Genomic DNA, 24178 nt, shown 5'->3' with positions numbered 1-24178 from the left:
CATTCCTGGAGTCGGCCGATGGTAGGCAATCTATAATTCACTTTAGCCGTATTTCGAGTTTAAAAGTGAAAAATGTTGGAATATCGTTGCAACGAGGTGCTTCGTTTCACCAGCGGAATTAATGTTCTCGTTCGAAATTTGTCTGCTCCTTCGATTTTTCTCTTTTGTTTCATATTGTTTTTTTCTTGCGTGTTCTTCAGGTAAGCAGCGTGAAACTCTGGAAATCGAGGGTAATCGTAGTTCCTTCCTCTCCGTGAAGAGTGATCGTCGCAATAAGCCGAATCACAACTTTTCAACATTTCCAATCTTCTCCCGGTGAGTCCACACCTTTTCTATTTCATCTCCTACGAAATATCCTTCTCATTTTTCCCGTAGACTTGGAGAAATCGGCTCACTTTTTAAATGATCCAAATAAGTTGCTTAACATTGGTATATTTTTCGGTTACTGTTAGTCCGAGGCGGCAATTTTCCCTCGGAAAGACCTGAAACAGTTCAGAATTAATTTTCACGCCTTCGCTCGTGTCGAGGATAATTTTTCAACTAGTCTTCTCGAGGGATCGCTCGATATATAGACAAACGGGATCAATTCCATCTTGGCTGGTTCCCTTTCCTTTCTTAGCTGGTTTCCATGAAGGAAAGGATTTTAATCGTGAATAGCGTCGTGAAGATCGTTTTTTCTCGTGATATTTACACGCGCAAAGGATAAGGACGGCGTGGTCGGACTGCAAAGTGTCCCCTGAAAACCAAAATGGAGAACTAGGAGCTTAAAACGAACTCGAATTAGTGACGGTCGACGATTTGGAGCTCGTTTCTCTTTCTCGCGTTTCTTTCCTGCTCTTGGTTTTCCCTTTACGTTCTTTTTTCAACGAAACATTTGGCCAACGCGAAAGGAAGTTCTTTTACGTCGTTCCACGGACTTCAAGCGATTTTTACGTATCCGTGGACCAACTGTTAAACAGTTTCTTTAATTTCGACGCTTGGAATTTTTAATTAACACGCCACCTCAATCAAATCCGTTGACGTCGAGCATTTTACCTTCTCGAATTTTACTTTTCGAATCTTTCCCCCCTTGCATTTATATTATAGTTTTATCGATCGAAAGCGATACACAGTGGTGGTGTTCTCGATGAATTTCGTTCTTCATAACGAGAATCGTTTGTCATCGGATTCCATTGAACGTCAGTAGCGCTCGATTCACTGATCTCCCATTGTCGCGAGCAGATAAAAGCGCGATATGTCCAGACGAGAAAGGGAATTGTTGTTTCTTCCACGAGCAAAGTTGAAATCCGATTAAAAGCTTCGCAGTAGGAACATCGTCGGCGACGGCAAACTCTCTGGCTACATCCGGGCAACATTTTCTCGGCTGATATCGAGTCAGCTACTCTTCGATCCTTGATCTGGTAGGATCAACAGAAATTAAGGAGGCAGGATTATCTGATGGCAACAAGGCCGTATCCTCGCCGGCCATTTTTGTGGAAACATTGAAAACGGGCCAAGAGGTCGACGTAAATGATGGACGAAACTTTTACTTTGTTGGACGGGGATCGCCTGAAACCCGATGAAACTTTTTAGATAAATCAATGGAAGGACAAAGAATAGTTTACCTATGTTTCTTCGATGCTATTGTAATTCAACTTCTTAAAAGTCGTCGTTCCGTTGATCTTCGACGACGGTGAAGTTTGATCGTTAACTTCTGGAGAAAAAAAATAAGAAAAGAAGAAGAAAAAAAAAACAGCAGAGCGAAATGCCGTGCAAGGATTCGTTTTCACGAGGCCGGACAAAGAATTAAACGGAGGCTTAAAGAGTTCGTGAGGTACGCCGGAAACCGGAGAAAGCGCGAACTCAGGTCCACTTAAGCGGACGTTACACTTCGTGCTAGAGGATATGCACTTGCGTTTTGAGGTTGCACACTTTCGCACGTTCATTAGCGTCGTCAGTTTACCTGCCGGCGAGGCATACATCACTCGTTTCGTCTTGGACAACCCGAAGTGGTTTCAGGACGTTCACGACAGACTTTGCTCCCTTCTCCCTTTTCGACGCGTAGCCATTAGCAAGTTCCACTTCTTCGTATTCTGTATGACTCGCAGTCATCTGCCAGCTTGATTACGTTGCGTCGTTTGCACTTTGTCACTCGTTCAACTCGAAAACGTTCGATCCGTGACGTAACTATTAGTTTCGGCTTTCTGGGTTAGTTTAGCATCTGTATTTCATGCATCGAGAAAAATAAGAGTTGGAAAATCTATAGTGTGCCCGATGGAAAGTAATACGAGCCTTTTGAATAATTTCTAGTTTAAATTAAGTGTCAGTATTAAGTACCAGTATTCATATGAAACGGTGGCAATGTATTTCGCCCGTCACCGTAATACGAGTCTCATTGAAAAACGAGGAAACAGAAGCTGCCGAAATGAATGAAAATTCAAAGCGCGTTACTAGAACTGGCTGGCTAATCGTCGCAAATATGACGCCAGTATTTGCATATTCGGGACAAGCTGGTTATCAGCTGGCCGTGTCCTGGTACTCGTGAGATTATTCACGCGACTCGTGATTTTGCGCGAATATTCAGGCATCACCGAATAATCGTGACATCGTACCGTATCACAAAGGGAATGACGATGGGATGACGGTCCCCTTTTATGGATTTTCCAGGTTCAATTAACGTTAAGGAGTCGGTTACGGTGAACCGTATAGAATACGGCCAAGGAAGAGTTAGGAAAAAATCCCGACTGCCACCGTCTCTCGCAGGTAAACGGTATAAGTTTAGCCGATGATAAAAATCTCGGAGAAAACTAGAGGAAACGGGGGTAAGAAGTTCGGTGTGAGGCGTTTTTCCAAGAGGAAAGGTGGAAGATTAGGGTTTGAGTGCGGCAATAACAAGGCGCGACAAAATAAGAGAAGAGGCAGCGTAAAAACAGCAGAAAGCACGAGGGAGAGCTGGAACGAAGGAGGGCCGTCTAAGCTGAAACCGGAAAAGCAGCGGCGAGCAAAAAAAGTGGAGAAGCAACGGAAGGGAGGAAGAGAAGCGAGTGGTAGTGACGTGAAACCCTGGATCTTAAGGAGAAGCGGAAGAAACAAGGGGCACGATAGGCGCGAGCAAGAGATGGAATACGAAATGGTGACTGTGGAGAATGCGGTAAAGGGGAGAGGAAAACCGTGTAGAGCGGAGAAGAAAATGGGGCTAACGCGTAATTGGTTGCAGCATGAAGATTCCGTACGTGCTACGGAAGAAAATAAGCTACGGCCTAAACGGAAAGATACAAGTGGGTATGTAATGTAATCAAGCGTTTACAAGCATACAAACTATTAGGAAGATAGAATCTAACAGCGAAGAGAACGATTTCGATTAACTTCTAATTTAACATGTACAGTGTACGTATAGGAAGGACAGGTGGAGGAGGTCGCGCGTTCGAGGAATTGGTGTAAAGTTGGAACGCGCAGGGAGGCAAATTAAGATCGTGGAATTATTGGACGTCGGTCGCGCGAACAAGGCCGGAGCATGCGTAGCCCCATAAACCTACATTTAAATTCAATCGCAAGGGAGAAGCGGCGAAGCGAAAGGTTCGCGAGGCATATCTCTTGACGCGCGCATACGCGCAGCCAACGAACACACGGTGAGAGTCGAAGAAGAGAAACGGCGATGGAATCAAACAAACGAATAAACAGATATCCGAGAATTTGTCGAAAAGAGAAGGGTAACGAAAGCAGGTAAGGTAAGCCGTGGGAAGAAGAGAGGGGTGTGGATAAGTTGAAAGAGGAAGGACCTGGGGATTCGGGAAGATAGGCAAAGACGGGGAACGGCAAGCAGAGTGGCAAAGCAGAGTGGCGAAGTAGAGTGGTGGAGCAGAGACGAGGGTGGCGTAAAGGATAGAGGGAGGGATGACGTCATAGTTGAGGGTTGCCCGGGCAACGGGGAAGCGGTTCGCCGCCGCGTCGGGACACCGTCGTGCGTCGCCACCGCCGCCGCGACGTAAAAATCAATTTGGACCTTGGCTAGGTGACCGTTCGCTCGGCGCTGCGTCGCGGCTGCTCCGGCGGCTCGAGGCTCGAGAGCAGCACGCTTCCCTTCCGGAGCTGCCGGTCACCTCGCCACCGAGTGAGCGAGCGAGCGAACGAGCGAACGAGCGAGCAAGCGAGCGAGCTAGCTAGCTAACGACCAACCGACCGACCGACTGACTGACTAGCCGACCGACCGACCGACTAGCCGACCGACCGACCGCCTGACCGATACCGCACCGCGAGCAGTAGCTCAGTCGCGAGTCGTCAACCGAGCGGGTACGCCAGACGGTAGAGAACGCGTCTGCCAGCGAGCGTGTACGCTGACGCGCACACTTACACTTGTCGCACGCGGCCGACCGACCACACTCTCTCTCCGTTCTCCTATCTCGACGCTCTTCGATCATATCCGACGTCTGTGCGTTCACGCGGACAATGATCCATGAGGGGAAGATTCGCATCTCGCTACGCTGACGAGCATCGCCGCGGTCGCAGCCTGTTTCAACGTTTATCCTGCGGATCTTTTTCCAGCGGGTGCACGCTGCACGAAGCCGGGCGAGCGTAGTTTTGTGCGCGAGGATGATGAAACGACACGAGTGGACAATACGAACCACATCGAGGGAGTTTGAGCAGTTACGCTTCGAGGAACGTTTGTAAACAGAGAGAAGAGAAGCTCCGGCCGGGTTGTTCCGGTCGAACGAGGAGGGTCGCGGGAGCACCGGCTTCCAGATCTTCCTCCTAACGTAAACTGTTCTGTGCCGTTCCATAACCAGCGGTGTGTCGATCGAGGGCATATCGTCGAGAAGGGCGGAAAAAACGGACCAAAGATTTGGAGCAGGTAGCATTTTTCAAAGGGAAGAGACGAGTGGTTCTCGGGCGAGACGAGTGGTTCTCGGGCGAGACGAGACGCTCTCGAAAGTTTCCCGGTTTTTTTCGTGGTCGAACACTCGAGGGATGAACGAGTGGCGTGGAAAAGACAGATCGGTCGTGGAAGCGTCGAAATCGCGACGAAAATCATGGCTGATCGAACGGTCGGAGTAGTAACGGTTTTACGTTAAATCAGGAGGCTGTGTGCTTTGTAGAGCTGTGGTGTCACGAGGAAGGAGCCCACGGTGTGACGCATGCGACGTGCCGTCTATCGCGAGAGCTGTGCGTCGTGGAAAACATCTGCGCGACCGGTGAAGCTTTTAACTCGTGTGCCTCCCCGCTCTGACGTATTACGTCGACGAACGGAACCAGCGTGGTCCTTGCGTGCTGTGTGATCCGCAACGGGCCTCGAGCGAGTAAAAAAAGCTTGCGCGTGCCGAGAACGATACAGGCTGAATCAGCACGGCCACGCACTGTTCGCTGACCGTTTCGCGGACTATGCTCGAGAATCGCTCGAGACCAGTTCCGTTCGCGAGTCACTTCGGGGAAACCGCGAAAATATTCTAATCGTTGCTGGACGTTGAAAGCCTTCATTCGCGATCGAACGTTCGTTGTTGAAGAGTTTTCTTTCTACATTCGGCTCGGTGTTCGAATTCATTCCTTTTAAAACGTTCTTATCGACGACACTACAACTTGAAGAATAGAACGCGTGTTATTTTTGTCAAAGATTGGTACAACCGGCAGAAGACGGAAAGAAGGTGACATCGTTGTGCAGTTTCGGTTTCTTTTGGATGAAAAGGATAAACAACGATGATCCGGTTGACGAGAATTAATTGACAAAGAAAGATAGAGATAGATAGATAAAGAGAGAAAGGAAGAGAGAGGAAGAAAAAGAGGGAGAGAGAGAGAGAGAGAGAGAGAGAGAGAGCGTGTTTAACCAACACGGGGAGTTTCTACTTGGAAGGTTTGCATCGATCATACTCGACGCAACAACGCGTCCGGTACGCGTTGGGTTCGAGAAGCTGTCGTGAATTCATTAAAATATCACGCTTCGTCGGTCGCCGCGTGGTTCAAACGAGAATGTTGCAGAGTACGTGGCTGGGCCTCGATAGGCAGTTTCACGCGTGAATGAAAGTAGAAAGAGTCGCTCTGTTTTGCACAGCACTCGCGACCTCGACAATGTAGCAGAATCGTTTCGATGATTCTCGAGGATACTCTGGAGCAAGAGTCGGATCGTAGCTGTTAATTCAATACTACACGTTGCACGCCAGGATAAGAGACGAGGAAGAACAGGTGGAAGATCTTGTGCTCGATACCGATCTCGACTTTGTCGGAGAGAGAAAGAGGGAAACACGCAGAGAAACGAGTACGAGGCGGAAACTCTCTGTATCGATGATGGTGGAAGGCAAGTTGCCAGGAGACGATTGGTTGTCGTGGTGCTTGCGTTTCTCTGGTACGAGCTGCTCTTGCTAATATCGCGAGTCAAGTGGCAAGTAAACAAAACGATAAAAGCGAAGGAATGCCGAGATACGATGACGGACTTGGTGGTCGTGCACGATCTTAGGATCGCGGTGCCGTTGTCGGCGTCGTCGTCGTCGTCGGCGTCGTCGTCGTCGACACGTATCTGGTGGGAACGCCGCCGGTGTTGCACGATCAGCTAATACAGATAGATAGATCGTTCGAATCGCGACAGGCCTCGAGCACGACCGGCTGCGCTAGGAGATTGTCGAGGACTTTTTAACTCGAACGATCCGTCGAACGAAAGCTTCGAGGAATTCCCTCTTCTGTTGGTTCAGCTCGAGGACGAGCTATCACTTTTCCTCCGGCAATTCCACCCAGTTGAGCTTTAGCCGGATTATTTCTTCAGACGGATCGAGAAGTAGAATTCGCGAGGAACACGCGAAGAACAGCGATCGAGGAAAACACACGAATGCGATCAAGGTACAAGAACAGCGATAACCGAGGAAAACACCAACGCGGAGATATACTTGAAGAACGTAAGCCGTCGAATTACGAATATTAAGGCGGCATTCGGACATAAAAATCTTTATTCGTCGCTCGACGTGCGAATTGCTGTCGAAAACGCGTAAGCGCGTCTCATGAACAGAGTCCTTCTATATATAGTCAAAGTCGAGATAATCGTTCGCGAACTAATTGTTATGGCTAACTATCGAACAGTCCGGAGGTGAACGAGACTGAAGAAAATTGAAAAGGAGTACGGCGAAGAAATCAAATTAATAAAAATAATAACGATAGTAACAATACCAAATAAGGAGAAGAGGTAAGAGGAGGGAAGAAAGGTGGACAAATTTAGCGAAGAGAAAGAAAACTATTCCACCTTCGAGCATGGCCTCGGTGGCAGCGTGGCTGCCATTCGCCCGTGCAGCGGCGATTGGTTGGGTGCCGATCGCGACACATCCACTGCCACCGCCGCCGATCCCCAAGGATCGTCGCAAGGCCGATGACGAAAAGCTGTTGATAAACGTGAGCGGCCGTCGCTTCGAGACTTGGAGGAACACCCTCGAGAAGTATCCGGACACTCTTCTCGGTTCGAACGAGCGCGAGTTCTTTTACGACGAGGAGAGCAAGGAGTACTTCTTCGATCGTGATCCAGACATCTTCCGTCACATACTCAACTATTATAGAACCGGTAAGCTTCACTATCCGAAGCACGAATGTCTAACGAGCTACGACGAAGAGTTGGCGTTCTTTGGTATCCTGCCGGACGTGATCGGCGATTGTTGCTACGAAGATTATCGCGATCGGAAACGGGAGAACGCGGAACGTTTGATGGATGACAAGCTGAGCGAGAATGGGGATCAGAATCTTCAGCAGTTACTCGACATCAGGCAAAAGATGTGGAGGGCGTTTCAGAATCCACACATCTCGACGGCGGCTTTGGTATTTTACTATGTAACCGGTTTCTTCATCGCCGTGAGCGTGCTGGCGAACGTGGTCGAGACCGTGCCGTGCGGTAATCGTCCGGGACGCGCCGGTACGCTTTCATGCGGCGAACGTTACAAGATCGTCTTCTTCTGTCTGGACACCGCGTGCGTCATGATATTCACCGCGGAGTATCTGTTGAGGCTGTTCGCGGCCCCGAGTCGGTGCAAGTTCGCGCGATCCGTCATGTCCATCATCGACGTGGTCGCCATTCTCCCGTACTATATTGGTCTCGGCATCACCGACAACGACGACGTATCCGGTGCTTTCGTTACGTTGCGCGTCTTCCGTGTGTTCCGGATCTTCAAGTTCTCCAGGCACTCGCAAGGTCTAAGGATTCTCGGTTACACCTTGAAGTCTTGCGCCTCGGAGCTTGGCTTCCTCGTCTTCTCCTTGGCCATGGCCATCATCATATTCGCCACAGTGATGTTCTACGCGGAGAAGAACGTCGATGGAACGAACTTCACCTCGATTCCTGCCGCATTCTGGTACACCATCGTCACGATGACTACCTTAGGGTGAGTTGTGATTTGCATTTCACTTTTCTTCAGTTTAATGATCTGGCTTCCGAGTCAGCCACAGCAATTTATTTGTATGCTGTGGCAATTTAGCCTGAACTCACGCGACGAGCGAAAATGTTTTCTCTTAACGCTCGCTGAAGATTGTACAATGTTAAGATCTAGTTTAGATATACCGCTTCTTACTTCCTTGACTTTTTGTTCTCGAGTCTTTCTCGTGCTTCCATGAAAATTCCGAGAAAAACAATGCGTCATATAATTTTTTGAGATAAGAATGTATCGAATAACGAAACGTTAAAAGTAACATATCTCGACCTAATATGGAACTCTAACGTTATCGGGAATGTACGGAGTACCGAGATAGCCAGGGTAACTCGTAGCTCCGACTGGATATGTGTCGAATGAAACAGAAGTAACGGGTGCATCTGTGAAAGTAATTGGCTCCGTGTAAACCGCCCGAAGCTGGAACAAGTACCAGTCTCCAGTGATATTTTTAAACAGAGGTCGTTGTCGACCTTTTTACCTCGAAGAGCTACGCTGCTTTTTCTAAATATCTACAGTAAAGTAGAAGCACCGACTCCGAAAGTCTCGCTGACAATTTCTTCCACGTCTCTCGCGTTTTAACCCTTTCCGTTTTCGTCGTAAACTTATCTCCCTTCCTTTCCCTCCTTAGCTGTGAATTACAGTGACCGATCCTTTCTGTGCTTTCTCAAACAATGTGGCCACGAAACCGGGTGAATCCCGACTCTTGTGTTTGTTTTTAATCTCCCAAAAACGCTGCCTCCTTCGCGAAAGGGAGAAGTTCGTTCTCTATCGCAAACTAAATTCAATTCTTTTTTATTTTTTTTTCGATTTCCCAGAGACGTGTTTCTTCTTTTTTAGTCAGAATATTGCAGAGGGGGGAACAACGTGGATTTTATAAAAGTTTGAACGTTGTGAATACAGCAGAATTGATAAAGAGCGTTTAAAAAATTCAACCATCTCTTTTTTCGGTTTTATTACCTATCGATGAATAATGTCTTGTTTTCCGTATAGGAGCTGAACGATCTTTCGCGTAATATAAGAAAATCTGAATATTTACAAGAAGCGACGGAACGATGAAAAAATTAGGGAATTTTCTCTCTGCACGGAACAGATTCATACAGCCATTCGGAAATATTAACGTTCCCAGGGGATCAAACTCTATACGAATCTCGATACAAATGTAGCGCATTTCGTCGTCCCTCGACGACCCCCTGTATCGGAAATAATAACGTTAGGGGAATGACGACAGTAGGTATAGTGGAAAAATTCAGTCTGTTCGCTTCCGGAAAGGGACAACGTCCTATCTCTATCTGCTTCTATTTCCGACCGTCAAACGAAATCTATGTCAATGGTATTTTCATTTCGTTTTCGCACGGACAGCTGACAATCAGCGTAATCTTAGTCGCGCAGCGGGTGGTCTGGTTTAGGTGGTCTTGTCGTTCGTGCGAGAGCCAAATTCGTGTTCACGTCGTATGTTCAACGGAAAATGCTTCAGGCTGATCCCGTTGCTCGACTTTCATCCATCGTGATCCAATTTGAAATTTAGGAAGTGTAAAAAGGCTCCAATGAATCGGAGTGCTCTTTCGCAATTCTAACACCTCTCTGCCTCTCTCGAACAAGCGTTCGTTCGAGGCAACTATCCAGCCGTGGCTAGTCGTTTTAAAAAGTTACTGCGCCAAACTGCGTTTCCTCTGATCCACGATCACGCTGGCAGCATATATAGCCTCGTTGAGCTATGAAGTTTTTCAACGGCTACGAACAAGTTGATAGTTTCGATAACGAGATTCAGAATAGCCCGGATGAATAGATTTATCATTCGCGTACAATCGTTTTGCGGCGAGATCGAAAGAAACAACAATGGACGGTTGATTAATCAATTTTTCCGATGGACGTAGATCGAGCAATGTATGTGGTTCATTAAAGGATAATCACGATTCATTATTGCACAGGTTAGGACGCGGCCATTCAGATACAAGCGTTTATGGAATTAATAATAGGCAGCGTTTTCACATTGTCCTCGTTAATTACATATTGCGATTTAGACTGCTCTCTGTCTTCTTCTTCGTCCGTCTCTTCGTTCTTGTCTCTCTCGAGTGCTCGTATTTTCATTTACGCTTCAGCACGTTGCTTTTGATAATTTTGATCGCGCTTCGTTAAATTGTTGCACGCGTTTAAATGTATAAAACACGACTGTTGACAGAAATCGATTAGAACTCAGGTGTGATTCCGATTCTGATCGGATGGTTCTTTCCAACGTTTGCGATATTTCAGGAAATTCGTGCGTGTCGTTGGTTCAATCTTCTCCTTCTTTCTTCCAGATCCGCTTCCGATGTAAAACTTCGTTACATTATATTGCGAATTAAAAAATGTGTCTTGTCAATTAATTTCGTTTATATATACACTGGGCCACGAAATTTGATTTAAAGCAAAGTTGAACATCGAATACGTTAGACAGATGCAGGCTCTTATCGCGAGTTCCGTTTTCCAGCGTACAGGTATGCTGGTTCGCTTTCAAATTGGCCGCAAAAAAAAAAAAAAGAAAAGTTCGCCTTCGAAAGCTGCGTCGTCGTTTGTTACACTCCGTTTATCCTTTCGACGTATTTTTCGATAAAACGTGAAAAGGGCGAACGAATACTCTGCTGACTGAAATTACTGGGGCATCGCGAGAGAAAAATACAATGCCTCTGTTGCTACTGTAAATATTTTTCGGTTTAAATAAACTAAATGACTATGTCTTGGGAAACAAGAACGTTACAGGAAAGGTGGAAACAATAAGTGGAACGTAATGCTACGGAAAAAGATTTTATGTATTACCATTGCGTATAAATTGGATTTCAGTTTGAATGTAAATTCGAGTTTGGATGTGAATTCGAGTTTGAATGTTTGAATTTCGATTATTTCAATTCGAATGTTTGAGTAAAAATAAAAATTCGAGTGGAAATATAATCGCCGATTAGAAGAAATTGACTGCTGAATATCGGTGCATACCTATTTGCTGTGAACTCACGATCGATCGTGAGCTAATGTCGCCAGTTTTTTCCTATGTCAGCGGCAATCGCCTCTCAGCTTGCGTGTCCAGGCTAGTCCAGGTCGGTTCCTTCAAACTTTAACGAGAAGGATCAACAGGTGCCTCGAGGATTTCTCTAGCAGTCTTCTAACGCGATACTTTTCAAATCTATTTGAACGCCAGACAAATGGTCGTTGTATCGAAATTCCTACCACGACTGGTTTACTGTATCGAACTTCCATTCCTATTAACTGGTAGGATATACCGCCGATTCGACGATTGACGATGCTTTTAGTCTGACTGAGAACTTAGATAAATCTTCGATTATACGTTACAGTTTCCTGCGTTTCGATAAGTGTCAAAAAAGAGAAAGGATGTCGTTTGATGATGAAAATATCAAGCCACGGTACCCATAAATTTCCATCTCCGATATTAATTTACGTTTCTCATGGAACGCAGTTTGGCTCTTTGCATCGTGCTATTCATTCAGCTTTGGCTTTTCAAGCTCGCTTTCGAACAGAATCTGGGATCGCTGTTCGAGTTCCATTACGGTGGTATGTTAATTAAGTTTTGTATGTTGCCATAGACAAAGTTCCATGCTTGTTCAGTATCCCTGTAGCTACCTCTTTTTTTTCTTTTTGAAGAATATCTAAATTTTATAATTTAAATAGTGTCGCACTTTTTTCATACTTTCAATGCAGTACGTTTCTTTCCTATCGTTTTTGTTCTTTTCGCTTTATAACATAGCCGAGTCCTCTTTGCCATAAAACGAACAATACTTACTCGTGAAATCTCGTTTCGTACATTTTCTTTCGCGTGGCCCATTTTTTCGAAGAAGTCGGTGATATGACATGCGCGAACGTATCAGGAAGAAAGTAAAAAGAAACGAGCCATTGAAGCTGAAACATCTCTTTTCACCTTGGTTTGTCAATTTTCTTCTCAGCTCGTCTCAGTCACTGTTCCCCTTTCCAAATCAACGAAATTCTCTCCTTCGTTATCTGCAGCCTCCAATTTTCGCACGGTCGAAAATAACGGAGCGAAAAAACGTACAAAAATTGCACAAGTTCGGTCGGGCCAGTTACTTCTGTAACTGCACGCTGCGGTGGTGCATCGTCGCGCGTGCATTGCGTACAATTCATGCAGTTCACGTGACAGAAAAGGGAAAGGTTATCTCGTTCCCATGAAAAAATGTGTATCCTTTTTGAAGAGCGGAAAACGTGGTAGAAAGTACGAGTCATTGGAAACTAGCACAAAATGTTACTACAGAGAAGACGATACGAATGGTAAAACGTCTGAACGGTGAAGGTGGAATTATTATTTTTAAAAGAAGATATTTGTTTGCTTGACGCGAGCCTACGAGTTCGTATTTCGTATCGAACCAGTGTATAAAAAGATGAGTTCTGGAAACAGATTTGTATACGATGCGCTCCATATTTGACGATGCGCGAAAGAATTTCGAATTTTCTGCATCGCGTGCGAAACTTTGCAGCAACGTTGCTGAAACGAATATATCTCATAGAATAAAATATTGCGCGGTTTTTGTTAAACGAAAAACACACTTATGGAATTTTTCGAACTTCATCATTTTTTTGAGATTTTTTTAAAACAATTCTGTATCGAATTTTGTACGTTGCTATTCGTTAGTAACGAACTGTAATAGTTCGTTCGATTTCGTAGCAGGCACAGCTGTTTTATTTCGATGAACACGAGTATGCTTCTCGTAGCTGGCATTTTTATCGGTTGCGAACGTGGATAAAGGAAGTTGTTTCGGAAAAAGTTCACACGACGAGGCATTAAGGGATTTGTGGGACAATCAACTCCGTCTCGTAAAAGGAAGAAAAACTACGGTTAGCTTCGACTTTCCCAGCTATTTTCCTCCTGGATATAGATATCCAAACGCGCAGTTTGTACTCGTTTCGAATCGCCGGCCGATTTTAGAACCTCGTGGCCGATTCAATCACGGATTCGTCTATCGGTCAATCCACCGATAGCTTCAATCGTAACCGATTTAACCTTCTGGATGAGAACTCCTTAAATCGAAGCACTGTTCGTTTTACGTGCAACGAATATGTTTGTAGCGAAGTCGTGAACGTTGAGAATCGACGAGCTTTGCTCCGCTTCGATGTAACTTCCTTTTAAATAACGAATAAAAGGAAGAAAGCAAAAGAAAAAAAAAGAAAAGAAAGAGCACGTTCTATCGTTTCCTGTTGTTGATGCACGCCTGTTTCGTGTAATTTATCGAACTTCCGGATACCATGCTGGACGGAAATGGTTGGAAAACGTGTGCGGTTTTCGTCTCGAAATATAGCTATGATTTTTTAATCGAGCACGAACAAGTTCATCGTACATCGAAGCACGTATTCGTAGAAATCGGTTTCTGGTGCAAGTTTTCTCTCACGTAAAGCTTGATAAAGTTCAATTTTATTGATCTAGACCAGACGGCGTTTAATCCTACCTAGCGTGGTATACGATTTAACGTAAATCCGTGGTTTTATGAAACGTGATAAGGGATCGTTAACAAACTTTCAATATTTCATACACTTCAATGTCAGAAGCATAATCTCCGTTGGCGCAAGAAAAATTATTTTGCTAAATAATATATGGTGGTGTAGTGGAACACGGGGATCGTCCCAAAATTACGCTGATACGAGATTTTCCCTGTTATTTCCTCTCAATAACCCGCCTCGGAAGATTTATCACGCTTTCATCGTGACGTGGAGAGACAGGCAGACATCAGCAATTCGAATTGAAACAGGGAGATAGGAGGACAGAAAGAGAGAGAGATAGAAAGAGAGAGAGAGAGAGAGAGAGAGAGGGTGGGAGAGGGAGGAAGAGTAACGATTAGAGGAGCGAGATAGACGAGGAAAAACTAAATTTTTACAGCGTGAATTGCTTTCGGTACAAGTAACGTTAGTGTAGGAAATATGTGTGATAAAAGATAGCCAATTCCTCGTTAAATTTGCGATAAATAGCCGAATTGAACGAACCACTGGAAATACATGGACTAACGAGTGGAGTAAGAGAAGTGAAAAAGCGAGCGAATGGTTACGTTAACTCTTGTTGTTTAATGTCTTGAAACGATCATTTGAACCATTATTCTCGGGCTAAGCAAATCCTCTGGAATATTTTTATCAGGGCAAACAATCAGGATATCGAAATTTCTTGTTCGGCGAGTTTGTGTACGTAAAACGCGAGCGAACTTGGTTTTTCGTCGAATCACCCTACTCGAATTTTATTCCTTATTTGTCATCGAGGTCGAGCTATAATCTCTTTATTTGAGAAGCTCGCGGAACGGATCGAGAAAAAAGGATGATGGAACGCGATGGAAGGAGACTGAGAGGCGAAGATACGGGAAAAGTCGTTCTGGCTGGAAAATCCCAGAGATTCAACCGCGGCTAAGTCGATACTGGTACGTGGAGCGGATTTTCACAGTGGATCTGCTGACTGCGAATCGAATATTCATCTCCACCCTCTCGTTGGCGAGACAGGGATCATAAGCGTATCGGATCGCAGGGTTAAAAAGATTCTCATCGATATGTACCACGTTGAAATCCGGTCATCGTCGAATTCCCTCTCGATCAGAATCGAACTACAGAAATGATTTTTCCTACTGTTCGAGAAAAATTCTGCGTTGCGTAACTATTTTCCAGGGGATACGCGAGTTCGATGCTCATGAATTTAAATAAAACGTTCGTTCGATGCTCGATCCTTCTTTTCGCGATTCTTCTTCACGGCGGGCCAGGGCAGCTCGACTAGCTCGATTAAAATTAAAAATAAAATATTATCAGCGCTTTTCGATGGCTTCGCACCTCTTTGTGACGTCGATTAGTCGACGTAACGGTGCATTCGGAACGACAACTATCCACTTTGATATCGGCGATTGAAATGGGGACCAGCGAAGAGGGTGCGAGAAGGCAAAGGTGACGAAAGTGAGCAGATAAGAGGACAGAGCGAGCGAAAGAGAAGAGTACGAATAACGAAAGCGGATGAACGATCGGCAAACACTTCTCGGTCGCCGAGTTCGATTGGCAACCGGCCAAAATAACCTCCGTGTACACGGAACACATTTCGCTCAGGTGTGGTCTCATAAAACCGAACCTTCAGTTTCTTTTTCAATCTTTGGACACGCATACTGTGTGTACCGTTAAATCGGATCAACGCATGGAAAATGATCGTATTTTCGCGTCCCTATTTCCGTCAAGGATCTTATTCTTTTGTTATTCTTTTATTGTTTAGTAAAAATTTGAAGAGACAGAGAGGCGTAAAATTTTGCTGACATAATACAAGCTTGATTCTGTGCGAAGGACTATTGATAGAAATTGATGATTTTACTCGCGAGAGATATGGAAGTCGTTTGATACGAACGAAAGATTGGACGAATAGACGATGCGCCATATAATAGTTTTATGTACACTTACGTCAAATTACTTCCGAGTAGGAGTGTCGTCTAATTAATCGTAAAATTTTCATCGAGATTTATGTAAATCAGCGTTTGTACGATGAAAATAATAACGGAGAATCGTAAAAGATATGAAATTCAACTCGATATGCAGATTTTGATAATATTTTGGAGGGAGGTAGCGATATCATATACGGAAAGTATATAGAAAAGGTTGAGGAGTTGCGAGTATTCAGCGGTGAAATAGCCAGGATTTTCACCTTCGACGAAATTGACTCGCGTTCGTCTCTTGAAGAGGTTGAAAAGATTTTCCCTGGAATATTTCCTTATCACTCGATTACTATTGCCTCTAGCGTTTATCGTTAACTATTACAAGATGTCTTGGAAATTTTCTCCGAGACTACATTTTACACGAAGTACGTTTTATCGATGTAATAGTTGAAGCTCGTGGAGTAAATTTTCTCATATTGCAAAGCGATGGTTTTCTAACGTACGAGTTGCCTAGCTGAAATTACTGGAAGTTTTTCACAAGCCTGACAATAGTTACAGTCTCTATCATAACTCTATCAAGGTAATTTTCTTTTGAGAAACTTTGTATAGAAAAAGCGTCGTTATCTACGACAGTATAGCCTAGGAAGATTTTATGTCTGCATTAGTAGGGAAATAGCGAAAAATTCTAGAGGAAAATGGGGTCGAACGATATCGACGAGAAAATTTCTAGGGGGAAAAACGGCCGTGCACGGTACACGAGTCACGTTTAGATTAAACAGGAGGGGAAAAACCTGAGCAGTGTTCAATTAACTATAGTAAGCTGAACCTTAATGATCCTTCGAATATAGGGGTAGCTTGTCTGTCAGGACGTTTTCCTCACATAAGATCGCTACATGTTGCGTGCCGTGTAATATAAACTCCGAATCAATCTTCTTCGTTGGACTCAGGAGAAAAACGTGAAAGTGGATGGGACAAAAAAACTACGTGTATAGCATGTTCGTGGAAGTTGTCGGATTGAGAGAAATCCTTGGAAAAGTGGGCACGGTATTAAGGGCTACAGTATCTCTTTCATTAAATACTCTTTTCCTTCTCACCGTGGAAATCGTTAAAACTTTGGTACTTTCGATTGTTCGATCAATCGCGAATATTAAGCGAATCTTTTTTTATCAGATTTTTCAACTACCTGAAACCTGAAGTCGTAGAATTATATTTATCGAGTAGTAAAAATTTGTACGATATTATTTTATATTTCATGAACGAATGCTATTACCGCAATTTTAATGGAACGTTCTACCTATCGCAATTTCCGGGCCTCTGCTTTCATTCGTGGCAGAAAAAAGAAAAAAAAAAAAAATAAGAGAAATGGAAGGCCGAAATTGTCGTTGCAGTGGCTTCAGCTCGTTCGCGTTCTGCAAAAGTTCCGATCCATTTGGTCTAGCCAATTTGCGAATTCGAAGTGGACCAACTGGCGAATTCGTCGGTCTAACGCGTGTTTCATCTTTGCCCTTGCTGTCTCACCATTTTCCACGACAGACCCAGCATAGTAAAATTCTTTCCTGGCTGATGGTCTCGTTCGCGTTGAATACCCTGCGCTCGTTAAGTCCGCTTATTCCCTGAATAACCTCTGGATCCCGTAACTTGATGGTAATTCGGTGGTTGTCCTCTCGCTGTTCGTTCTCAGTGACCATTAAAATTGCACACGGTCACTGATAACGCGGAAATTACCGAGTTATTTTCTGCTTTCGACCATCGACGCGGTTCCCTGTTCTCATCTGCAATCTTATGTCTTAAACGATTAGCCAGTTGCACGAAGATCCAAGCGCTGTAATAATAAATTGAAACGGTTGTCCTCGTAGCATGATAATGGGAATTGCACCGCGGAATTGCAAGGGCCGAGTAGTGCACCGAAGAGAAAGGATATTACGCGCGGTTTCGTAGCCCTGCTGACGCTCGGATAGGAATTTTGAACGATCCTTTTTAATCGACCAGGAAACGGCTCACGATATCGAGCCACGTACTCTTCCTTGCTAGCCGTTATGACGTCCTTTCTCGAGGGGGTGGGTAATTAGGTTTGTTGGGCCTCGACGTGACATGTTTTTGCGATACGTCTCGCCACAGAAGCCTGGTGCTCGTGATCGCTACTACGTCGACGTCAGCCGAGATTTCACGGCATTTTACGGCAATACCGGTCCACCGTGTAATTGCCAATAGAAAATTGCAAGATCGTCGCAGATTAACCGAGAATCGCGAAGAATATTCGAAAATTCATAGATAATAGGTCGGTCGAGCTCGTAAATGGCGAACAATTCCCAATAGGATCCGTGGCGGAGGAACAGAGCAGTTTCGATAGACATATGATACTCGTTGTTACTCGCAATTAATTCCCTATCCCTGTGTATATCAGATTAGGCAAGTAATAGCGGGTGAGCGCGTATCAGAGGTCGCGGTTAGGTGGATAAATTTCGCATTTTCGATCGGGAGGCAGCAATCGAGAGGCACCAACCGAAAATATAGTGGGCAGCTGGGATGAAAACGGAGATAGAAGCGTGCATGGTCTCGTAGGCTCGTTGGGACTACAGAATTGCATAACGAACGAGCGAACGAGAGCGAAACACTGCGAGAGATAACGTTCACAGAGGGCAATTCGTGCGACGGCCTCATTAACCACCACCCTCTTTCTCCATCCTCTCCTTTTTTTTTCTTTGAGAGAAAAGCCGCTTTTTTCCCAACGAAGTTGCGTTACTTGAAATTCTTCCTTCGAAAGGGTTTCGAGTTGCCTTTCTTCCTCTTTTTTACTTCGAAGGTAATTTACTGCGTTAAACAACATGACTCGCTTCTATATATTCTACGTCACTATTGTATGCCTTCACGGGACTTCTTAACCATTGTAAATTTCCATCGTAATGAATGCGAGAAAAATTTGAATAATCCACGCTATCTTCTGGTATTCTTCTTTCGAAATCCGTCCGCCGAGAAGTAGCTTTGTTCGTTCTCGAATGTCGAACGTGTCACGGTCCTATTTGTATTATTTGTGAAAAAGAATGAAAAAGAAGGAGTTTCGTGAAGCGAAGTATACAGCAGCGCATCCTTTTCCGGTTCTCATCGAATCGACTCGGCGAACAATTTTTAATGGGCTACCGCGTCGAGACTCGCCTACGGGAAGGCTGCATCGAATAACGAGTCGCATATTATAGCTTAACGGTGTAGCGTATGTTTTAATTAGAATAATTGAAACGACGATGCATACTTCCAATATTACACCAAATATTTTTTCTCGTAATATTTTGAGCGTGGCTCGGGCCTTGCCATTTGTACGACGTTAATCTCGGTAATAGGCTTCAAATAGGTTAAACGTCAAACTCCAGCGATCCTAGAGATATTAAAGAAGTAGTTCGCTACGCGTTGTGCCACTGTGAGCTTTAATGGACTCCACGATAAGGAGAAATGTAAAAAAAAAAGAAAAAAAAAGAAAGGAATAATTGTTCGGAGAGAAAGAGATGGCTTACTATGAGGCATTAGTATGATAGTCTCGATTGGAATTAAAATAATTGAAGATCCTTGCAGATGGGAGTAACGATGCTTTCTGGTCGTTTGCGGTTAATGTTTCTGGCTTGTTCGATATTGCGGTTGTTCGAGTTTGCCTGTCGAGTTGAATCGTTACGCATCTACGATGATTTTAATAACATTCTCTCGAAGTATTTGAGTATTTTGAAGCTTTACATCTTCACAGTTAATAAAAGCCGTAAATTTTTTTCGATAAATCGTACGCAGAATATACTTTGCATCGGTAGATAATTACTCTCTTTTTCGTTTGTAAAAAGTGTAAACGCATCGAAGCGATAGTCGATAACGATTCGATATTTGCGCAATTATTTTACGGTTTAGAGCGTATAATAATGTTTTATTATAATTATTCTGCCACGCGACGATGAAAACGATGACGACGACAACGGTGGCGCGAATTTATAATGGAACTTTCATTGGCCATCGATTTCCTGTCGTTCCACGCGGCGGGACTTCGTGGCCAGGCTTCCTTCTGGAAAGCGATAAAAATATACTCTGCCACCACGCGGGACACTCGACCATCGTTCACCATCGTTTCTCGGACGCGACAGACGCCTAGTATCTAGCATGCTTCGCCTCCACGTTGAATAACAACCTCGAGAATACGTGTCACTGTTGTTTCTTCGTTCCTGCTTACTTTTCGTTAACCCTTGCGATTATCGGTTCCGATCCAGTTCTCTTTAACAGATCAAAAGGTTCGAAAGTCGATCGTATGGATGTCGAATATTCAATGAAATTAATAGATCGCGGTTGTGTTCTTAATTCTTAATATCGTGAAACGATCTTGGGATTATTCAGGGCTTAATCAGTTCATTCAGGGCGCTTCGCTCGCAAATACGAGCCAGTGACTAATCAATGCAACAGGCTGCTATGGTCCCCAATAAAATGCTAATGGAGCTCCTGTCATCGGTGTATTACAACGGCGAGCACGGCGAGTCGATTGCTACGAATCCATCAACGATTCAAATCATGGAAATTTTACCTCGCAATCGCTGCGAACCGTCGCGTCACGTCGTTTCCATCGTCCCGCCTGTCCCGATATTAACGCCAGTACGTGGAAAATTCCCCGCGTTTCAGATAAAAAGATACGTGAAAATCAATTCGTGCAAACAATTGCAAAATACGGGCACCAGGCGTTTCATAGAAGTCGTTAAGCCTCGTTAAGCTTACACGAGTTACATGGATTTAAATGGCTCGAAATTTCTTTATCAATATGCATCTGCTGTTTCCCCGACCATTTAACGTAAATTATGATACATAATCAGTTTCTTGGATCGTTTAGTATCGACTTGAAGTTACTTTACCTCAATCGTAGCTCGTTGTAACTAAACTGAATGAGATTTTACCAACTATTCGACCAATTATTGGAGGTCGATTATCCGATCGCCCGGGTCTTTCGTCGAAACAGGAGAATCCAGCCCTCCGAAATACACCTTGTTCGATCCTCGATAGGTTGTTCGTTACGGTGATGATGCACAAAAGGTCGGAGGGTAGTCTTGTTTATCGGGTGACCATCGTGCTTCTCGATTATCGCTTCGAGTCGAAAAGAGAAACCGAACGAGTGGAATATTCCAGAAATCCGATCGATGAGGAACAACGTCTCGTCTCGTTTCGTTTCGTTTCACGATTCGAACGACGCCCTCGGACTTAATCCGGATCCACGTTTGATCGTTAATTAAAACCCGCTCAAAGGATTTGGTTTCGTTTGAGTTTTCTCGAGGGAGCCAGCGACGAGAATATTTAACCGAGGATGAAGCTTTCTCTGGTTCTGGGCCGCGTTTCGAGCGCACGGTCTGCATGGAAGTCGATGCGAATCCGTCGGATTTCCGGCGGCAGTCTAACGCAGGGAACGCGAAAGTTTCCCGTGGCAACCCGATCGGCCTGCAATTGCCGAATAATTGGGCCGGAACGACGGAAGAGATAGGTTAATTGGAAGATTCAACGGCGTGTCCGGTTTCAAGACGCGAGTCTCGTCGTCGGGTTGCTCTCGTTAAACATTTCTACGCGTTAACTCTCGCTGGCCGTGTTTACGACTCGTTTTTACGGCCATGCAAATTCACAGGAGTAAAACGACGACCGTGGAACATTAATACCATGCAAATGCTCGGTCGCTCGCTATTCCTGTATGTTTTCATTGGTGGCGGCCTTTCTGTTCTCTTTTTTACGCTGCCGTTTTACCTTCGAGTAGATTTTGCGAGACGAATCCTTCGAAATACTAGCATCCTTTGTTATATCCAATTTTGTTCTTCGCCGTCCACGTGTACACCTATCTCGTCTCTTTCTCTTTGCGTTTTCCCCTGTTCGACGTGGCTTTTTCCATTCGTCGAAGCACCTTCTGTAAAATATCTGTCTTACTTTTTCGCTAGCGGCAGCGGTGGATGGGAAAACGCGTGATTTATGCGATTCAACCCCGACGAACAACCAGAACACGCCCTTCGGCTTACTTATTTAACCCACTAAGGTCACGCAAGGACAGACTGACTTTCGAAGGGAAGTTCGTTCGCGTGTCGAAGACGGTTTCCTCCGTTCGATGGAACGTTCTTTTCCCCCTTTTATGGCTCTACTAAATGACGAGGAAGGAAAGGCTGAAATTGTCTCGTCGAAGGTGCTAACGGAAGTATTAATCGTGGCTGTGGCGGCTGATTTTAATGGTAGCCCATGAACGTCGAACACTTCTTTCGGTTCACCCTGTTGCTCCAATTTCTTTCAATCAAGAAGATAAAACTACCCGACGTTGCTACCTTACGTGTAATAAAATCGTAGACACGTTTTTAACGATAGTTGCGTGATTCGACGTCTCGCGAGTGATCGATTATAAAAATTTACATTGGGAAAACAGCGATGCTCTCTTTTCTCGCGTGAAATTGGGGCATGGAGGTAACGAAACGAGACTCGAGCTTTTTTTCCCCTTTGGTTTGATGGACAGTGTAGAACTTTTTCGAAAAATGATTCGGTTAACCGTGGCCGTTCCTCGCCACGGAACTGTTCGTTTCTCTCGGGCAGTAGCGTTAACAAGATACGATTTGTAATTCATGAGGCGACCAGCAAAAAAAGAGAGCGTTCGAGCGAGAAAGCATCCCGGTTTTCTGGTCCAACGTTGAGATTCTGGGGATTTATTAAGTGTGGAAGATTTATCCCTCCGTTATTTAGATCCAGGAGAAGCATGGCGAACAATCCCTCGATTCCTTCCTTTTCTTTAAAGAAATCCCTAATATTTCCTTTCCAAGGAGGAAACTTACTATCGTTGAATTTTCTTTAAAATACGATATATCCATCTTTCACTCGTAAAAGTAAAATCTTCCACGAGCTCGTCACTTTGCATCGGACCATGATACGGAGTATCACGATAACACCGAAAGAATTACGTTAGATTACCTTTTATCTCGAGACTTTACGATCCAAGTTACAACCGCGGTACGGTCTCTGCTTTTGTGGCTCTTTTGTTTGTTCTATCAAACGATGGATCTTGAGACTCAAAACTCGCGAACGAAATCCCCGATATCCTATATCAGAATTAAACAAGATTGCCCTGCGGCTATTCCGTCTGACGTTCCTTTTGCCTCTTGGTGTAAGTAAGTAGTGAACGAAAGGTAAAGAAGACGAAAAATCCTAAAGGATTCTTCGTCATCTTCGGGGTTGCTCCGAGTATCGTTCGTTCGGCTGCTAAATCGAGAATGAAGCAGCAGTTTTCAGGTCCCAGTGGGACGATCCTTCTCCAGGTTGGTCGAGCCCTCTCTTTTCCGCTCTAGTCGTGTTCTCCCCCATAGGATCTTCCATGGCCTTCCAGCATCTATGTCTCTATCGATCTGCTTGGCCGGAGCTGTGCACGAGGCCAGTTTGGGCGGGGCCAAATTGCGCGTAAAAGAAAAATTAATAACAACTGATCGTTTAATCCGCTTGCGGACGATGGATGAGTCTGATACAATCCCGAAAAAGATATCCAATCTGTTGTATGGACCGGTAGAACACATTCGACGGGGAATTAACGAGCTTCGTCGAACGTATCGATTATGAAATTTCATCTGGCCTCGGCGACTCTCAAAAAGGCTTGTAACGAATCTACCGCGATGATGAGGCTAATAATAAAATTACGATCACGTTGCTGTAGTTTCACAAAGACGAAGTTTTTTGACGCCTCGAAGAATGGAATCGCGAGTCTAACAAAGGAGAAAATTTGGCAAATTTCAATGAAGCGTAATTAGGTGAACTTTTTATGGATAATTAGCGATGTGTGTAACCGAAAGGTGACCAATGGAAAGTTTCTGGCACGATGTCGACTGACTCACTTTGTTAGGAATGACCCAGTTGCTCGCTAGCAACACGGCTCTCTCGATTATGGCGGTAACTTGGTGCAAAGGGTTCGCTTGCTTCTAACAGAAATTCCCACCCCATCTAGTGCCGCTGTTTCTCTTCTCTCTGGGAAAATCGTCTGCTCGAGCCGGATGGATCTCGGTCTTCTCGTCTATTAAACAATCGGTTCTGCATCGTTAACCAACCCCTTTTATTTCCTCCAACCGTTACCGAACTCAAGAAAGTCGAAGCGATTCGATGATCTACTCCCACACCTATTTATATGCTATACAACCTGTACTATACCGTACTTACTCGTTTCTCCTTTCTTCTCCGATAAAACACAAGGGTGCGACAGATGCACTTGCCTGCATAGAAGGTCTTTAAACTCGCGCCGCTAGCTCAGAAACTAAACTACGTTACATATCGGTCGAATAACATCAAAGGAGATGAGTCGAATGAGAGTATCCGCTATCGCAGAGACGTTTCTCAGAAATTTTCAGTCGACCATCGTTCGTGTTATTTCGGTCAGGGTTGCCAGAGATTTCAGGAAGGAAAACGCTGTATCGAGCACGGCGACTGGAA

The 24178-nt window shown here is 44.7% G+C and overlaps 1 protein-coding gene across 8 annotated transcripts in view; it reads left to right on the top strand.

Moving 5' to 3' along the window:
* Positions 1-3907: 3907 nt before the first annotated feature.
* Positions 3908-24178, top strand: part of Shal (potassium voltage-gated channel protein Shal) — a 116835-nt gene continuing 96564 nt past the window's right edge. For 4 of the 8 annotated variants that reach the window (XM_069118600.1, XM_069118598.1, XM_069118597.1 and 1 more), the window contains exon 1: positions 3908-8318. In XM_069118600.1, the coding sequence (XP_068974701.1) occupies positions 7204-8318 (1115 nt within the window). In that variant the 5' untranslated portion in view covers positions 3908-7203. The remainder of the gene's footprint in view (positions 8319-24178) is intronic. The other 4 variants (XM_069118593.1, XM_069118594.1, XM_069118599.1 and 1 more) reach the window with 3 other exon arrangements.

Source organism: Bombus flavifrons, chromosome 8 (assembly GCF_040668555.2).
Source record: "Bombus flavifrons isolate JBK064 chromosome 8, iyBomFlav1_principal, whole genome shotgun sequence".
Lineage (NCBI taxonomy): Eukaryota > Metazoa > Arthropoda > Insecta > Hymenoptera > Apidae > Bombus > Bombus flavifrons.
This window is presented reverse-complemented; position numbering and strand designations above follow the sequence as displayed.